Raw genomic sequence first — 18,847 nt, forward strand, 5'->3', positions numbered from 1 at the left:
AGATTGTCCTCTCCACTCAAGGAAGAATCTTAAAAAGCAATAAAACTCTTCTATGGAAATGTTTAGTGACAATAAGAACACAAGCTCAACACTCACTGGGCAAAGTTTCACAAAAGATGATATCCAGAAATACCTGCTGCTTTTCAGTCTTCAGCTCAGACATTGTGAATGGACTGTAAACTACGGAGGCTTGGCAGTCTGCAGTCTGTTTCATCACACCTCCAAGAGCTGTATTTTTATTTATTTACTTACTTCATCAGGAGGCTTCCTGGGAAAATATTTCCAAAACAGATAAAAGTAACAAACTTTGTAAGTGTGGTTCCTGGGGACTTGCAGATCTTAGGGCTTCGACGCTGAGGGTATTACTGAAGACCGCCTCTTATGAGCTATCAGTAGCTCACCAACTTGCAGGAATGTGGACTGCCATCAAAGCCTTCCTGCAGGAAGACTTGAGCATGGGCTCAACTTGAGCTGCTGGCATTAATTTCTCTTGTGTTTGAAATGATCTGGTTCACATGCACAAAACTTTCTGAAAGAGGGTGATAAAATGTTTTACTCTGTGATGTTGGCTGGCTTATCCAGAAGGATGAAGCAAGCTCAGCGTACTTCAAACAGATATCCCTGCTGAAAATCCTTAGACTGAGCAAAAAGACCAAATGATCTTCTCCCTCCTAGTGGAAGTTTCTTCAGATTTGAAGCAGTCTATCATAAGATAATGAGGGAAAGCTGCAGAAGTATGCCTTGGCTTTCCTTCACTGTGCAGAGCTGTGAGTTTTCACATGTTCCTTTTTCATATTGCCTGGTGATGCTAACAGTTTTAAGAGGAGAAGAGCTAGTTAATATAAGAATCATGCAATGAGCACCACAGAAGCTGAACCTTACTGAGTATTATTTTATTATCTGTGATGGAATTGAGTGGGCATACAGACCCTGGATGATTACGTCTCTCATCTTCCTTGGGTAAATAAAACATCATCCTCTATCATCAGTCACCATGACCATGAGAAGTGCTACAGAACTGTCACAATCAGTTTTCCTCTCATGCTGAGACAAATAATATTATCTGTGGAGCCGGAGTATACCAGCTTTTCTAAGTACCCATTCAAAAAGGACTATCCAGGATTTTGGATAGTCAGCAAAGCAACAGCAGACATACACTCCGGTTCCCACCGACACCTGTGGCCCTTGTGATTCCTCCCAATGGGCCCAGACAGTTGAGACAGAATTGGCTCCATCTCGTCAGCTTCCCATGCAGTAACAGCATGGACATGCTGACACCTTCTAAAATACATGTGGTGCCACTTAGGCTTTGAGACTCTTCCCAGAAAGAAAATAGCTGTGACACTGTGATACCCAGCTCTGTAGCTGGCCAGCAAGAAGGAGGCCTGTTATAGTCAGCTGGACTGGGAGTCAGCTCAAATCAAGTCAGCAGGACACCAAGATTCAGATCATACTTTATTACAGTGTCTGCCAAGCTAACACTCACTACTGCATAAATGAAAACTGTTCTGAGATGAATAAAACTCCAAAGAATCTAAGCCCTTTCACAAAGCAAACAATTTCACTTTCTTCAGAGCATCCACATCCACGCAGCTTAACGCTCTGACAGAAGGAAATGTAAATTAACACTACCTAACCATGCAAATATGAGCAGACTTTAATTTTCACATTAGGCACTAGTTAACAGCAGGCATTCAACCTGAAAGGAATTAAAACCACCAAAAGTTGGGAACAGTCAGTCATTCAAAACATACCTGAGATATTCAACACATCCCTAATCCAAGGGTAGGGAACACCATAAGCCATTAAGCCTAAGAGGCAGCAGTTGATGGTTTTGTCATTGTTGCTGAGCCTAAGAATACCGTAAGATGAAAGCATAGGTACCGAGGCACATTCATTCTTTTCATATGTGTGTGCATAATTTCCAGCAACAGTAAATTAGTAAAATACAGGAAGAACACACTTCTGCCATTGCAACAAGTAAATATTTGTAACTGTATGACACCCAGTTAAGTTGCTTTTTTGTTCCCTAAAAACTCACATATAATCATGTTAAAAAGAATAAAAGATCCTAGTTGAAGAATAGAAACTAAATGTCACCTAGGTCCTAAATTACCAGACTCTGACATACAGGTCCAATATTTCTAATTTGTATGCAAACATGAAGCCCCACTGAAATATGAATGAGTTTCCTTGTTTGCCCAGGGATCATTTAAATAATATTTTCAAGATGGATGTTGACAGATCATTTTTTGGCTATCTCAGGGAAAAATCAATACAGTGGGAGTTCCTTCTGCATTTGAAAGCAGATTTAGGCAGAGCAGCCCAGTGTCTCTCATCAGATAAAATGATGGAGGAGAGCAGCATGCCACCGAGGCTTTTTATATGTTTTTAAGTATATAACAGCAAAAAGTGTCTGGAATTATGCTGCACTATTTTTCAGACTAAAGAAGAATACAAAAGGCATTCCATAACTTCACTTTAAAACAAAATTTCTGCTGGAGATTTTTATCAACTTGAGCGCAGAATGAGTTTCCAGAGCCATGTGGAATTTGTAGCATCAATTTGATAGGCTTAAGTAATGCTTTTACCAGAAATGCTGAAAAAGCATTAAGCTTCAGAGAGCTATTTGAATACCACTGCTATAATTAATACAGTATGACCTTGTATAAACCTTATAAATTTGTTCATGAATATGCAAAGTGGGAGTAACTGCACTGTGAAGAGAAAGTGGGGTGGTTAAGTATCTGACACAGCTACACGTTTAATTCTGTTGGTACTTTTCCCTTGAGTATCTTCTGAATAAAAACATTACAGCAGCAATCAGAGGACACTGATCTAGTCACACTAAAGTCTCCCTCTCCCCCAGAACCTTTACATTAATTTTTATTTCAGATAAATTTCTGAATGATCACAGCATTCAGTAAAAAACTCTCTCATATCTTGCAGAATTTCACCTCCAAAACCTTATGCTTAACTAGGATGCAATCCTTGTGGCATCTAAGATTGGTTTGTGACTTTTTTCTAGACTTTCAGGTCTTTTTTCTAGGTCGTTTCATGTACTTGAAAAGGCGCAAAATACATTTTGCACAGCCTACTGACTCTTACTCATGTTCTGTGATTTTTTCCATTTTTGTTTGTGGTTAGAAGACTAGGAACATGGCTGTGAACATTTACACATGAGATAATGAAAGTTTTAGGCCTTTTAAAAATACATTTTGCACAGTTCGGGGCCATGAAAGCAGCCTGTCTGAAAGTTTTGAATTGGGGTGCCTGAAATTTGATGCTTAAACTCATTATTAACAACATCAAAACTACAAATCATTTTCAGAGCTGGTAAGTCATCTATAGTCTAGAAATAAGCAAAGCCTCTAAAACCCAGGCTCTTACACAGACATCTACTCATTGATTAAAATGCCTGCCATTAGATAAATGCACCTTAGAGCTTACTCCTTTCTATATTGTTTTAAAAGACAAGAAACAGCAGTTCAGCTCATTTTCGCTCTCGTGAACTATGCTCCTGCCTGGTACTCTGAGAAGAATTATCTAACTTATTAAAGAGTTTTTCAAAATTCATTGTGTACAAGTAATAAAGAACCTCTAAGCTAATACATATAAAAGTAAGCAATATGCCATTCAGCTTTAACCTGGAAAGACAAGATGTAGAAGTTGTGATCAAGATACCTTCATTTATATAAAACTGGAAATTATCTGGTAGTCATTTGTACAGTAGATGTCAGGAATCCTTCTCAGTTTCTTCAAAATAATGGAGAGTTGGCATTAGCCCCTCAGTTCCTCTACAGCTTGTCATTCTTGAGACCCAGGTGCATAAATGATATAATTTCAGTAAGAGTTTAAGTTTTAATGAAAAGGGATTGAACTTCACAATCAGTCATTAAAACTAAACTTTTCCTTAGCTTCTTGACAAGGCTTACCTCTGCACTTACTTCAAACTCCAGGTCCATGAGAAAAATCCAAGCTGAGGAAAGCTCTCAGGAGAGCATGCATTTGTTTAACAATGGACACAGTATAGCCAGTATAACCTTGGAGTTTAGGAACTCTGGTTCGACATCCTATTTGTGACCAAATGAGGTTTAACACATGGAGGGCAACTCTACAGACTACATAAAATATAACGTGTTTCACCACAATGCCTTCACAGAATGTAGCTAGATAATTGGCATCGAGTCTGCGAATCTGATGGTCCTTCAATGTTAATTACACCAGCTTTGTAATTCTAATAGCTCAAAATGTATTAAAAACACAAGAACAGGGGTGATTACCCCTTTACCCAGGATAAGACTGTATTTAAACAGGCTAAGGGAAAGAAAAATTGCACGCTTGGATGGGGACAGCTTCCTCTCTATAAGTGGATAACCCTGCCTCAGTATCCCTCTAGGTAGTTGTCTCTCTCCCACACCTCTTGTTTGCTAGAACCACTTGTACTAAAAGTCCCTCCCTTGAGCAGGCTGCCAGTGGAAATACAAAATTAACAGGAGTTTTAAGTTTGGATTCTGACAGGCTTCTTAATGGAGCATGGGCCTTCTGTTATCTAATGCACAATATTGCAAGGTCAGCCTGAGAAGTGCTCCTGTGCTCTAAAAACAGCAAGGGAAATACTGAGATGGTTAGCAAGTCCCCATATCCACTACAGCATACCCAGGGATGGAGAAAATGTGACTGTTCTATTGACTGGAGCAGAATCATAAAGTCAGCAGCAAAGGTCCTGGTCCTTCTGTAAGGAGTCAGCTCTGTTTATACCCAACAGAAGATATTCAGAGCTTGCACCAGTCAGTAAAGACAGAAACATATTTTTAGCTTCAATTATCAGCCTTGTCAGATCTGTATGTATATACATACACACACATATACACATGCACATATGTACATGTAGCAGTTCAGTTTCTTAAAAAAACCATGTTTTGCATATATCTAAGATGTTTCTACATACAGATGTATGTTTCTTTAGAAACTAAACAGATGATGAATAATACAGTCTGTGCTATTTATTTTATGTTGCTCCCACATCTTCTTTTGTCAGTATGCAGCAGAATATTATATTCAAAACAGATTATAGATATTCCTAAGAACAGGAATCAACAGACTGGGTACTTAGAAGAGAACTGGAAGAGAAATAAAATGGTGGGATAAATGCATTAGCTGTAAACGTCTGTGAAACAATCATTCATTCAGAAAACAGTTAAAAGCATTTGATATTCAGGCTTCACAGTTAACTCGAATTGTTTTAACAAGGTGATTTGATCCTGCCAAATGTTGATCTGTCCAGTAAATACTACTGGGTCAGTTACATTTAATTCATGTTTTAAAAGAATGAATTTTCCTCTTTGCTTTTCTGCTCTGAGAGCTTGCTACATAATTTTTAAAGTTGAAAAATTATGCATGGTATTGTGTGAAGGTTTTGACAAGTATGAAAGTATAAAGTATGAAAATTTGAAATGTATGGGACTTTATAAACAAAAACTACTTGAATTACTCTCCCATACAATTTCTAATCCACTAATGGGGGGAAGATAAATATTTTAATACATCTTTGATTCTTACAATTGCCCCTGTATCTTCAGCGTTCAATGAAAAATTAAATAGAACACGGAAGAAGGAAAAAGACAGCATTTTACGATTTTGCATCTAAAACCAGATTAGAATCTTAAAAGAGTAAATTTTTAAAATTCTTTCAAGTCTTCAGATTAAATTCTATTAACTTAAATTTATCGGAAATTCATAGAAAAAAAACAAGTTTCCAGACTGTACATCAGGACAAAAACTCTTGGAAAGATTTTTTTTTCTGGTATTTTTTCACATCGTCTTTGGACAGAGATCTAGTTTTCTGAAACATAAGATTGACACTTCAGGTTAAGGCAACATTATGCAGTATGTGTCTCCCGTTGACTTTAAAATTTCAGATTAGGGATTGTAAACCCTCTACCCCTCCCCCAAGCAACTGTGATTCCAAATTCAGTTTTCATCTGACTTTTGCTAGTAAGACTAACCGAAACTATCAACCAAAGATACAGTATTTCCTTATCAAAAATAAAGCAGTCACAGCTGAAATCCAAAAGGAAAAAAAGAAGTAAAACCTTCACAGATCTTAATGAGGTAAGGTACTAGCATCTCAGTGGGGCGGCAAGTAAATTGGGTGATTGCTCCAACACATCACAGTGAGGTCTGGCAATTTATGAAAGATGAATATTAAGAATAAATTTTTAAGTGATAGGTATAATGCTGTATTTAGCGCTTTGAATTATCCAAACCATTTCAAAGTATTCAAGTTATGTAAAATTAATTAGTACAATATTGTATTAAAGCTAATTTCTTTTTTCAAATCAGAAAAGTATGCAAAGTGTACTTTGTAAACAACATCTTTAAGGGAAAAAGAAAATAACAGGAAAAGAAGGTCTGATATTGCTGCTGTCTTTCATATGTATGGTTTCATACTGATTTCAGCTGGATTACTGTGTGACTGGAATTGCAGCCTTAAGAATGTGGTTAAGCACAATAATGAATAAGCAGTTAAATGTACTAAAAATTGTAGTTAATAAGCAACTTTTTAATTGAAAAAGCATAAGAAAGTCTCATCTAGAAACTGAAAATTTATTTAAAGTTTTCTGCGGTGAATGCACCAGAAAACCAAAGGCACAGAAGTCTGAAAGGAAACCCACAAATCCTCCTGGCATATTTGCTAGCATTAAACTTTATGTAATAGAAACTACGTCTCCAAAATCTGTCAGCAGTACAGGTTCAGAAACATTTGTCAAGTATTCTGAACACCACTTCTTTTCCTATAATACAGAGTATTGTCACTGATAATCCTGATGCGACTGAATTTTAACCAGTGCCTCTTCAAAAACCAGCTCTAGCAAAACGAGAAAAAGAAAACAGCAGAGGACAATCAAACCAGAATCTTCAAAGAAATTCTATGATGGACCTTCCATTTGCCAGATAAACACAGCACTAGCTCAGCCAGAAACCACGTAACATCTTGATTTAAATTACCTCCCTTGCCCAATGAGATCTTGAAATGGAAATATGAGGCTTGTAACTAGTTACAAGTGGAAAGCATGAAAGCTTTTTAGTTTACTGGGGGTGGTGGGTATTTAAGGAATGCTAGCTGAAGTACTGCTTGCACAGAGCATGCACTACTCTATCCATCTCCAGAGCTTTCTAATCTTTTCTTTCTGACATTTGCTGTTCCCTCCAGCCTACAGCCCCATTACCTGACATGAATTCAATGCAATAATCCAGTTACCATCTCAGAGGTCAACTGACACTTTTCTCTCTTCCACAAACTTAAAACTTGACATTTTGTTCAGAGAGAGATACTTTCAACAGCAACTGGGGAAAGGTAAACAAGAAAGTTCTGGGTGGTGTGAAGCAAGAGTAAGTTCAACCCCCTCCAACATTCTGGCTCTGCCAAAGAGCATCCAGACTACGTGGGATGAAATTATTTAAAGAAGATGGGTGAAAGCCAAATAAATACCTGAAATTGTTAGAGAGGACAGAAAGATGCATCTGGGATATAGGGAGGGTCTGATATCAGAAAGATATTAAAAAGCTGTACTATGGCTGAAGGGCCTGGGTTTAGAAGGAAGACCAACCTGCTCAGGACACCTGTTTGAGCTGCTGTCACAGCTACCTGGGAAGCATTCAGGAGTTACAATATGCACAGTCTTTTGCAGGCAGATATGAGCTTATTTTGCACAAGCTGACCAGAAGCCATTCTGCTATGACAGCATCCCATCAAGCAGTTTGGTAGTAAGCCTTGCTGCAAAGCAACAGATCAGGCAACATACCATTTTCATGTGGCCCCAAGTCCTCAGGCTGACCCAGAGCGCAGGCTACAGTAAGCTCACAATCAGTTTGCAAATGGGTGCGTGCGCGCACGCGCGCGCGCACACACACACGCGCACACACACACGCAAAAAAAAAAAAAGGAAAGGTTAAAAAAAAAAAAAGATTTCAAGACCAATGTGCAATGAATCCATCAACTATGAGAACTGAGGTTTGCAGGATCAGGGATGGATATCATTCCCTGAGAAGCAGTTTGGAACAATTAACAGGAAGATAAAGCTTAAAATGTGGGGAGACTAGCACTGGACATGCCCATTCAGAGAAGGGGCACCATAAAGCCCCACATTTATAATGGACACTTCTTCCAGAGGCAGCTCTTTAACTAAGACAGGTTAAACACTGGAAGTGTGAGACGTATAACATGGTACAGGTCTTTATGAAATGACTTCTGTCACAGTGATTTCAGCAACTTCTTTTCTAGTGATTTGAATGCAATGCAACATAATTATACTACCAAACTCTTCAAAAATCAATCCAGCTCTGGTACAAACACCTAGCTTCAGTCACATATCCCAAAATAGCTGGTGTTCGCATATACATACCTGCATTTAAGCTCGATACAAGTATATTTGCAATATGGAAGTTATTAACTTCTTTCTTTCTCTTCCAATTACATATAAACCATCAATAGTAATTAATACTTTTTCACTTAAACTTTTCAAATATTAGTTCTGAAAGTCAGACATTCCATTTGATGAAATAGCACAAAGACAAAAAGGTGCTTGCTATGGATATGTAAAAAATATTTGTTTTACTTTGCTTCCTATCGAAGTTTTTTTTTATTTTGCTCTTTGATGGATATCTGCTTTGGATGCAGCAAATATCACAGATTGTATTACTGATACATACTATTCACCTAACAAATTTCCTATGATGTATGTATGTAAAAATATTAACTAACCAATTTTCATGTCTCTTGAGAAAGACTACAGAATCTCCAATATACAAGAAAAAAAGAAAAAAATGCAATGCTTGAAAAAACTTGCCTAATATGTTAAAATATTTCAAAAACATGATATGCGTTGGAATTCAGAAATTGCTGTGACTCAATCCTTTTGTAAGGTTTTGTCAGAACTGAAACTTCTTACTCATCCTATTTTCATTCTTACATCTACAGTGATTTTTAGAAACAAGCATATCATATTGGACATATTTATATAAGTGCACTTTGGTGTTTCATATGCAAGTTTGGCATACAAATATAAACATAAATAAATACCATACTTGTCAAGTATCTATTTAAGTATCCTAGTTGAATAATGTTAAATTGGTTGGTCTCTTATTGAAATCCGTTTCTCATCTTCACGGAGCAGAAAAAAACCCTACTTTATATATTTGTCGTAACTCCAGCAATGGCATCTGGAACCTGTAAGGCATGTTACTTTTTGTGAGCATCTTCATTACTTTTTGTGCTGATTAAATTGGGTGTAATAGCGAGAACATACTGACTTCACTAAGCAACTGGGAGATGGGACAAATCTACAAGGAGAAGAATATCTGTAATATACAAGCTTGGATGAAAAGACTGATCAAAGCTGCTAAGAGAAGAAAATATAGAAAAGCCACGGCAGCGCTTCCAGACATTGTTTTTTGAATGGCCTTGTTTTCTAATTAGTTTCCAAGTTTACAGCACTGAAAGTCATCATCTTTGCTGACAAACAAACCAATTATTTACTTCACAGAAGCCTAAGAATGAGAAATATCAATTCAAGCCAAAGCAAGATGATTAAGACAAAACAAATGTTTTGCAGTACTCACCTTAGGCACCCAGTGGCATTGCGCAGCACCTGTGATGAATGGAGTTGTATTTTATGATCATCCTGGAGTGGAGAGTTTTCCCATCCAGAGTGAGGGATGATCACTGCATTGGTCAACACTGCAAGGGCATCCTGGATGATTGGCATTTTCAGTGCATCACAGGAGGATAGATTCCAGAGAACTCCTACAAAAAAAGCGAAGGACTAATTATTAACACTCCTGCAATGAAGACTGAATAGTTTTTATTTTTAAAAAAACCAACACATTTCACAGCATTGGTGTTCTTAATAAAGGTGTTTCTGTCAAGAAAAAAACCCACTGCATTGTAAATGGGGCTAAACAATACCTGCATGCTTTTGCAGTGGGAATACAGCTCTGAATACACAACAAGTTGTCACAGGAACACTGGAAATTTCTCAGAGCTAAGCCTAAAAACTGAGCAGCTGGTTATGACCTAGGCCTATTTAGGCTGTGAAGCACACATGGAATGATGAAGTATTACATGCATATTTTTAGGGCTTAAGACTTCAGATTTCTTACTTCTAAATAATAATAATAATAAAAAACAATAGCAGAAAATAGTTTCTCATTTATGCTAAGACTATCACTGTTGACAGATATGCACTGAGAGTACAAAACATCAACTCTGTGATCTTCAATGTAATGAAAGTAACTGTCTAGGCTCGTTTATACTACAAGGAAAAAGACTTCCCTCGCAACCTGATACAGTAGTATGGTATTATCCTGGACTCCAGCAAGTAATTTTCTATTTTGTCAATACTTTACTACACAGAGTTACAGAATACTACTGGTTTTGCACAGAAACAACCAGCTTAATGGTGCAACTCACAAGAAGATTTACTAGAATTAAAAAAACCCCAACCCTTCTGTGAAAATTCCCAATGTGCCAAAGAAATGGAATAGCAATCAAGAGCCTAAGCTTTCTGAGCACAGCTGCAAGGATCAGGGCCACTAGAGACGTGCCACACAGAACACAGGCAAGAAGTTGCTGGGGGCAAGAGACTCTGCTTTTCATTCCCTTGTATATATTTACATATTTGTTGGAAAAACACATTTGATTTTTGTGCTGTGCCAAAAGCCTGGTGCTGCCGGGCAGCTACTAGTGCTGGAGGAAGCCAAAGGGCAATACGCTGGTTTGAAGCAGCAGTGGTTTTTATTCTAGCCCAGTGTCCTCCCAGGAGCAGCTGGAAGAGCAAGCCTGCCTCGTCCTCGTCCTCCCCTTGCCAACATACACCCAACCCTACTCCTTCCTACTTTCCTTCCCATAGTGACAGTAGCCCAGCGGACCCACACCTAACCTTGAGTGGCAAAACTGAGTTTTGCCTTTACGGCTATCATGCCTTGAATCAACACAGAGAAAGATTATCATCATTGTATACGCGAGGTTACAAATAGGAACATTACACTATGAAATTCCAAAGTGAGTGGTGGTGGGAGGAAACTGCTAAAGACCTTACAAACAGACTCAGACATTTATAAACGTAAGCAGCAAGAACACCACTTGCTCAAGGCTTTCTTTAGCGTTCTGTGTTTTGAAGGACAGGTGTAATGAACAGGAATTAACGTACATCTTTGGGTTTCCCTTCAAAATTAATTACCTCTATGGGGAGACTGTTTCAGTCATCCAATTTCATGTTTTAATTATTTTATATGGAAGTGTATGCGAAGACAGTTATGCAGCTTAATGTAAAAGATTTTCTTAGCATACTAATAAAAACCCCCAACAAAATCTTAAAATATTCTGTATGTAGTAAACAGGCAGAAACTGACAGACTTCAGCTACAGACCAAAAAAAAAAAAGGCCGAAATAAGAATACTCTTCATTTTTTCATTTAAGAATTGCTGCTTGAAAGGGGAAAAACTGTTTGAATTCTGTTCCGAATGCCTTTATGTAAAGCAATAGCATATTTAAAGGAATAAGGGCCATAAAGATATTTATACTTGCTTTTCTATGACCTATTCTCAATAAGCTTTATTGGCACATTTACTATTCCTGAAATACCTAGTATTTTGCTGGTTTCAGTCAGTACAAACAATGTGGTTGCCACTGTTTTAACATTTATCTAGACAGGTGTAAATTATGTGTGTGGTATAGAAATAGAGAATCAGAATGCCAGCCTTTCCCCCTTCAAGGTCGGATTTAGTTCTTATGCATCACAATGTGTTGCTTCTTTGTGAAGAAGTCCTGTTTTAGAAATGAAGCAGAAAAGAGTGCTTTGATGGCAACAAAACAGTACTTTGGGCCTCAAGAACTAGTCATAAACCAGAAAAGCAGAAAAAAATTCAAAAGAAGCAAACACAAGAAACCTGCCTAAGCAACATGCTTAAAAATGTGTGTCTACACTATTTTCTATTTACTCTAGGTCCTTGCTAATTAAGAGTAAATTCACATAAACATCACAATAACTTGGTGTTCAGCAATAGTTGAGAGACCCAGAAATAATCTTTTAGCCCTTTTTCTCTATTTAAAATCCACTTGACACTGTACATGAGCTTTTGCTCTATGAACTGCCATAGTAACAGGCAAGCTCCAAATCCAAATAAAAACCTACGCATTTACCCAAAAGCCAAGAAGTGTGATCTAGTTTCACTAACTGGAAATTAAATTTTCATAGTAAGAGGATGAAGGGATTACTGGACTACATTAGCTGCTCTACATTCTCCTAAAATGACTATAAGTCAAGGCAGAATCAAGCAAAAGAGCACTGCTCAGTAGGCCTGACACAGCCTTCAAATTTTTTGCAACTCGCATACAGTTTAAGATGTAAGATAATCTTCTTCTGTGCTAGAACAATGTATTTTATATAATTGTAAGTCTTTGAGTACTAGCAACCACCTTAATGAAAAAAAAAAACATTCTGAAAAATTATAATTTATTCTCACAAGTAGTGGGAGTCTGCTACTTGCTGAGGTTGGTATTTTAAGTGCCTCCTTGTACCCTTCCTTAATTAAGGATTTGCAATCATGAAAGGGCATTGGCAATTCACTTTCCATTACTTTCACTAAATGACGACCCAGAGCTAGATTTATGTGGGGTCTAAGAAGATGATCCATTGCCTTGACTTTGCAAGAGAAAGTGATAAGAAAATAAATCTTTTACTTGAGGCACCTTCCATTATGGGGCATCTTCTTCTCCATATGACTCTGAACATACTTTTCAAGCACATATGCATTACATGCCCTTTAAGATTATAGTAAGGATCTTGTCACTGAGATCATCTGCCACCTTACTCTGAAAGCCCTGACTGCACTGGGTCTCTGAGCACAATAAACAAGTCTGGAATAGCCTCAAGAGGTGCTCTGGCTGCCCCCTAAATCACTTGTGTGTCATCAGCTGCCCACAGGAAGGGGAGGGACCTGACTCGGCATACCAGTGATTCCTCACAAACAGTAGGACCCATGCTGTTGTGTACGTACTAGAATAGAGCTGTTAACCCAACAAATAAAATAGTCCAACTCAACAGTTCAGCATCCACAGACTGACCATTAGATCAGTGCTGAACATCTCATATCCAGTCACTAGTGCTCATAGTATCTTATCTCCTCCTTGCTTTTAAGGTTGTAAGGCATTCAGAGTAGGCGTTCTGTCTTCCCATTTGCAGATCACTTTAGATTGTGTTGGATGCTTCATAGAAAGAGAAAAATAGCTATGCCAGACTGATCATGTCTATTTGCAGGTTGAAGTTTTTCATCCTTACATATAACGAACTGAAGCACACAGAAGAAAGCATCTTGCAATCCCATTCTGCATTCAAAACTAAGGAGAAACTGGTACTGAAAGCATTCAGCTGGTTCCAGTTGGAAGATGGATTTTGTGTCTGAGTACCAACTAGCAGTCTTGCAGACATCAGACAAAGGACTGGGGAGTCTACAGGAGTGCTCACTATGGAGATATTGCTGTATCAAGCTACATCTTCTGGAGTAATTTATCAGAGGGCATGCATCTACTATGTTCAAAATGTTATTTAACACACCAAATGAAAATCATCTATTATAAGAAGGCCTTTCACAAGCAAAGACAATCAGATTTAAAAACTGGCTATAAATTTTGAAAAAGGTTATAATCAACCTTTTCAAAGACATAACTGTACAGATACAGTTCATAAGGAAAACTACACACAGATCTTAATTAAGGCAACTTAAATTTGTTGCCACTGGAGGAGGGAACTGAGAGAACCAAGAACCAGGAAAACTTTATCTTTCTCTTAGCCAAAGTCCAGAAGACTGAAGACAAGACCAAGTCTTTTAAAAACACAGTCCAGGCTGATGAGAAGTTACTGCAGACAGAGCTTGTCCACAATACTTTCAGCTTAGAAACAGCACTCCGTTTTACATAAATTAATTTAAGCTATTGCAATAGGTTCTGTACCACTTACCCTAAAGAAGCAAAGTATTTAAAAATTTGGAGGGACTCAATTTAATGGAGCAGTCTGAGACAAAAACCCATCATCTCTGAATCAGGCTGGAGCTGAAACTCATCCTGATTAAACTCTTCAGTGCATTTTTTAGCCAGTGTTTTACTTAGAACTAGTACTCACATATGTGCATCTATAGCCATATATAACTAAAGACCAGATGAGCCACATGCTATCCTTACTCCATTCAAAGTTAAGAAAATAGAGATCAAACACTTCCATGCAAAAATATCACCCTAGCAAGAGAGCGTGTGCAAAATCAGGAAAGTGTTAACAATTATTCAGTGCATGATTTTAATGCTACCACAAAATATTACTTTATACATATAAACAAGCCCCTCTGTGATCTAAGAATTATTTACTTTAAAGACAAAAAAGAGAGGGGGGGAAAAGTAAACATCTGTAGTGAAGAACAAGAAAGAATTTGAAAAACGGAGGATGTTAGCTAAATGCTTACAAACAGGTAACAAAACATGGCCTTGGGAGAAGGAACAGATACCATAAATATGTCAAGCTGGGCCACAACAAGATAAGCTCAAGGAGAACCAAATAATTAATGAGACTAAATAAAAAAATACTGGAAGTATGTGCGAACTATCCTAAGATCCACCACCACTCAAAGATGCACCTTTGAGTAAAGAGAACCCCCTACTAACAAAGCCCCCTCCCCACATAACATGCCTAGTGAAAAAACCCACACTGTACCTTTAAATGGAGATGAGGCTTGTATCAACAAATGAGAATTAATTGTGATTAAACGTAATTGTAAATAATTGTTACAAGTGTATAGAAATTTTTACTAGGCGTGCTAGCTTTGTGGATTTAGCATCCGGCACCCATTTCTGCACAGACATGCCATAAACAAATACCTCCACTTTGTGCATGGATCGGCTCTTGCGCACTGGGTGAAGAACCCAGATTCGGGATAACATTAGAACAACTTAAGACTACAAATATAAAAGGAAAACAAGAAACTGGAAAAGGCAGCTTTGCTAAAAAGCACTGCCCCTGCCACACTACCACTGTGTATTTTATCTTTTCATTTTGCTGCAAAAGATGTACTTTGCCAAATAAATTATACGTTAAAAAGGATTGTAAGTAAAGAAGTATTATTGGGAGAAGCAAGACTTTGGTTTTTCTGAATTTGGTATGTTTAAGTCGACCTTAAAGTTATACTAAGATTTTTCTCATTTAATATTCTTTATAAAAATTTAAAAGCCTTCCAACTCATCTAGGCTTTTAATTTCCATCTTAATTTAATAGTTTGGTCATGGACTGATGCAGAATGTCATTTGGTAGTGCTGGGAGACCGCATCCAAGGAAGAGCTAACAGCGTTGGCAGGTTGTTTGGTTTATACACTGAAGGCGCACACATGGGTACTAGAGGGAGTTTCCCTCATGAACATGACAATTAAGAATGAAATCTGAGAGCTAAATACCCTGCACAGAAGACAAACACAAGGGATCTTTTGCTGGAGTCTGCAGGAAAAGCATCTTCTACCCCACGCTGTCAAGTGCTAGAAAAGTGATTTCTGGCTCTTCCTTCGGCTTTGCCCCCTAGCGCCCCCGTCGGTGCAGCGCCGCCCTGCAGGGCTGGACCCGCGCCCTGGCAGCAGGGTCTGCGCTCCCCACGCGCTGCAGCAGTTCTGCTGGAAAGATGCTGGATACCAACCCCAACACGCCTTAATACAAAGCACGGTAAGATTTCACAGCCAGCTCACCGTCAAGGGGAGGAACTGGTCCTGGTAACAGACTTCCTATAGGAAACAACCAGTGACTGATTCGAATTCTGGCACCTGAGCAATTCGCAGTTCATAAGACAGCTCCTTAAAAGTACACTATAAAAATAAGTTTAAAATTGGCATAACAGAGGAAGAAGTTTCACCAGTTTTCTTGAAATAATTTTATCTGGTTACTGAATGAATACTTATGTGCACCTTTCTTGTAATTCACTTATTTACATGCACAGAGGTGGTTTTCTATCTGTGTGTAAGACGACCCATGAAAAGTTCAAATTGAGAAAGACTGGGTTTCAGTAAATGTCTTAAGCAGCCAGGGGCTTCGGGAACAGTACGTGAAGTTGTAGCCAGATGTTTTTTTTTCCCTTTGCAACCACTCATAGCCTTACAGAGCAAAAACTTCCATAGAAAATAAAGATTATTGGGTTTTGTGTTTTTGGTTTTTTTTTTAAATTAAAAACAAACACAGCTTGATCATGATACATACAAGCACAAGACTATATAGAAGTAATATAAACATTTCCTATGAAAAACTAACTTTCTTTCTCAATTACTGCTCTTTTCATTCCAAAATTACATCTAGGATTTTATTAAAACAAAATGGAGGGACGAATTTTAATATTGTTTGCAAATAAATTCTGTCCAAATGCTATTGCTTTAATTGAAATGTCTGTATTCTTCTCACAGGACTGAATTTTGACCTAACATTGCTGCTCTCTTTCTGCTGTACAGTTTAAAATAACATGTAACTGTGGAAGGGAAGAACTGTCGGACAAGAAGTTTAGACATTTATTAACTTTAATGTTAGACAGTAGAGGAATTAGTAGAAGGAATTACTGGGGAAAGAACAGTGGTTCCTGCTTAACTTGTTTTCCTAACTGATCCTAAGTGATGAAACTGGTCCCATCAAACACAGAAGCCAAACTAAAAGCAATTAATTCTAAGTGAAACACAGAAAAAAAAATCAACTGCTTTCAAACAAAATTTCATCCCAACATGTGACTAATGGCAATACCATTCCCAATTAAATACTTTGTTAGAAAACAAGGAAATCAAACAAGGATGCATATATAAATGCAAAGATTATTATTTTTTTTTAATGCTTACACATCTGTTTTACTGAAGAATTTCTTCTCACACGCAAGACCAAAATATATGTTTGGTAAGACACCCTAATACAGAGAACAAAAATGTTATATTTAAAACTGAACATCAAGTTACAGGTTTAAGTACCAAACACCTTTCTCACAAGAACCAGTTAGGAAGTTAGTCCTGTCTATGTTGCATATACCTACATGATGAAAGGCTCATTGTACAGTTGGGGGGGGGGGGGGGGGGGGGGGGGGAAAGAGGATACACTTATTTACCAACCAAATCTTAAAACTGTTATCTAAGATAGAGACAGCACTGAAAGTAAGATTATTTTGGAAGGAAGAAGGGAGGTTGGCCTCTGAACCTAAGAATAAGAAAAAATTAGTGGCCAAAGTGAAAAAAATAATTTCATCACAAAACAAAAAGCTTTCAGCATATCCTCAAACTTTCATTTTGCAATCAAAATAGCGAAACATTTAGATCTGTTTCTAAACAGAAACTATTTTCAAAATAAATGTTGACGATTTTGTTTTGCAAGAGGCAAACATTTCAAACTATAGAGTGGTTTTAAACTGGAAGTGTTTTAATACTCCATTTTTCAGTCAGAGGCATTAAAATCACATGTCCAGCTGAATTTTTCCAAAGGACTACTACTTGCTGAAAAAGTTCAATACAGTTGTTATGTCAAGCCACATGCTGCAACAGATGTCCTCTATTTATCCCTCTAGACTGCATTGTTTGATATTTCCTCTTAAACTTAGATTTGACCAAAGTAAAAAAAAAAAATAATATAAGAATAATTTCTGTAGCATATTAACAAGCAAACTAGGAAATTGGTTTCATTGCCATATGAATCAAAGCAACTGGAATTAATTTTCCACAGAAGAAGTATGTCGCTGGCTGTACAAGGGAAAAAACAGTTATTTCTCATTTAGACTTGGAAGTTGATGTGGTTCATACATGGGAGTGATTCCACTGCTAGAGAGAAAAAGAGAGCAAAAAGGGACTACCTTGAGTTTTGTGCTGGCACTGAGTGTGGTAAATTCAGGACAAGTGAATGGGAATTTGCCTGGGAAGCAGGGAGGAGGCAGGCTGTGATGGGAAAATTGATGAAAACTTCCTCAAGCAGCCCCTAAGAGAAAAGAGAGGGACGTCCCTGCCACAAGCATCGCTCTGCTCCAGCTAAGACCTCAACTCCCCAGTGACTTGTTCAGGCTTTCCCCTAGTCACCTCCAGGGAAAGAGGCACTGTGAACACGAGGAAGGTTTTGTATTGCTATTTTACCAGTATGTTCCCTTTTACCTGTAACAATTCTTGGAATGTAACAACCTTACACAATAAATCAGTGCCCCAGCCAGTTGTTAACATAGCAGGCAGAAGATTTTAGAAAGCATCTATTTAAAAACCTCTCCTTATCTAACTGGGAGCTTCAGGGGGTGAAGTAGTTAATCTGGTAATTCACAAAAAAGTTAGAATGTATCTTCATGAACACAGAAAATCCTATTAGTGAGTTTTCCCATTTTCAGAGCCAAAATAGTGACAGCATATTGAAAAAGGGGACAAAGACTGTTCTGTAATTAGACAGTAAATTGTAATACATTTTGTGTAAAATAATTCAGTTGAACTGTCAATATTGTCTGCGTAAGTGTTATTTGGTAAGACAGTATAATTTCTGAAGCAAAATTACACAATTTATTAAATTACTTCTAGATTTGCCGTGACATATGAGCTATAAATAGGACGTGTTTTGAATGGCTCCAGAATTCCCTGAAGACACTGTAGCCTACAGGCTGGAAATCAGTTTCCCAACAACGTGTAGGTATAAGCTGTACAGCCTTTTACCTTCCCGATTTGCAAGGAAAATGGGTACGAAGATTTGGTGTCTCAGTAAGTGACTGCACAATGGGTTCATTGGAAGAGTTTATAAAATGCTAATTAATTTCTGCTCTGAATTTG

The 18,847-nt window shown here is 37.7% G+C and overlaps 1 protein-coding gene across 7 annotated transcripts in view; it reads right to left on the bottom strand.

Annotated features, from left to right (window-relative positions):
• Positions 1–18,847, bottom strand: part of CTNND2 (catenin delta 2) — a 681,093-nt gene that overhangs the window by 126,230 nt on the left and 536,016 nt on the right. For all 7 annotated transcript variants that reach the window (XM_056332605.1, XM_056332606.1, XM_056332603.1 and 4 more), the window contains one exon: positions 9,625–9,808. In XM_056332605.1, the coding sequence (XP_056188580.1) occupies positions 9,625–9,808 (184 nt within the window). The remainder of the gene's footprint in view (positions 1–9,624; positions 9,809–18,847) is intronic.

Source organism: Falco biarmicus, chromosome 3 (genome assembly GCF_023638135.1).
Source record: "Falco biarmicus isolate bFalBia1 chromosome 3, bFalBia1.pri, whole genome shotgun sequence".
NCBI classification, from domain to species: domain Eukaryota; kingdom Metazoa; phylum Chordata; class Aves; order Falconiformes; family Falconidae; genus Falco; species Falco biarmicus.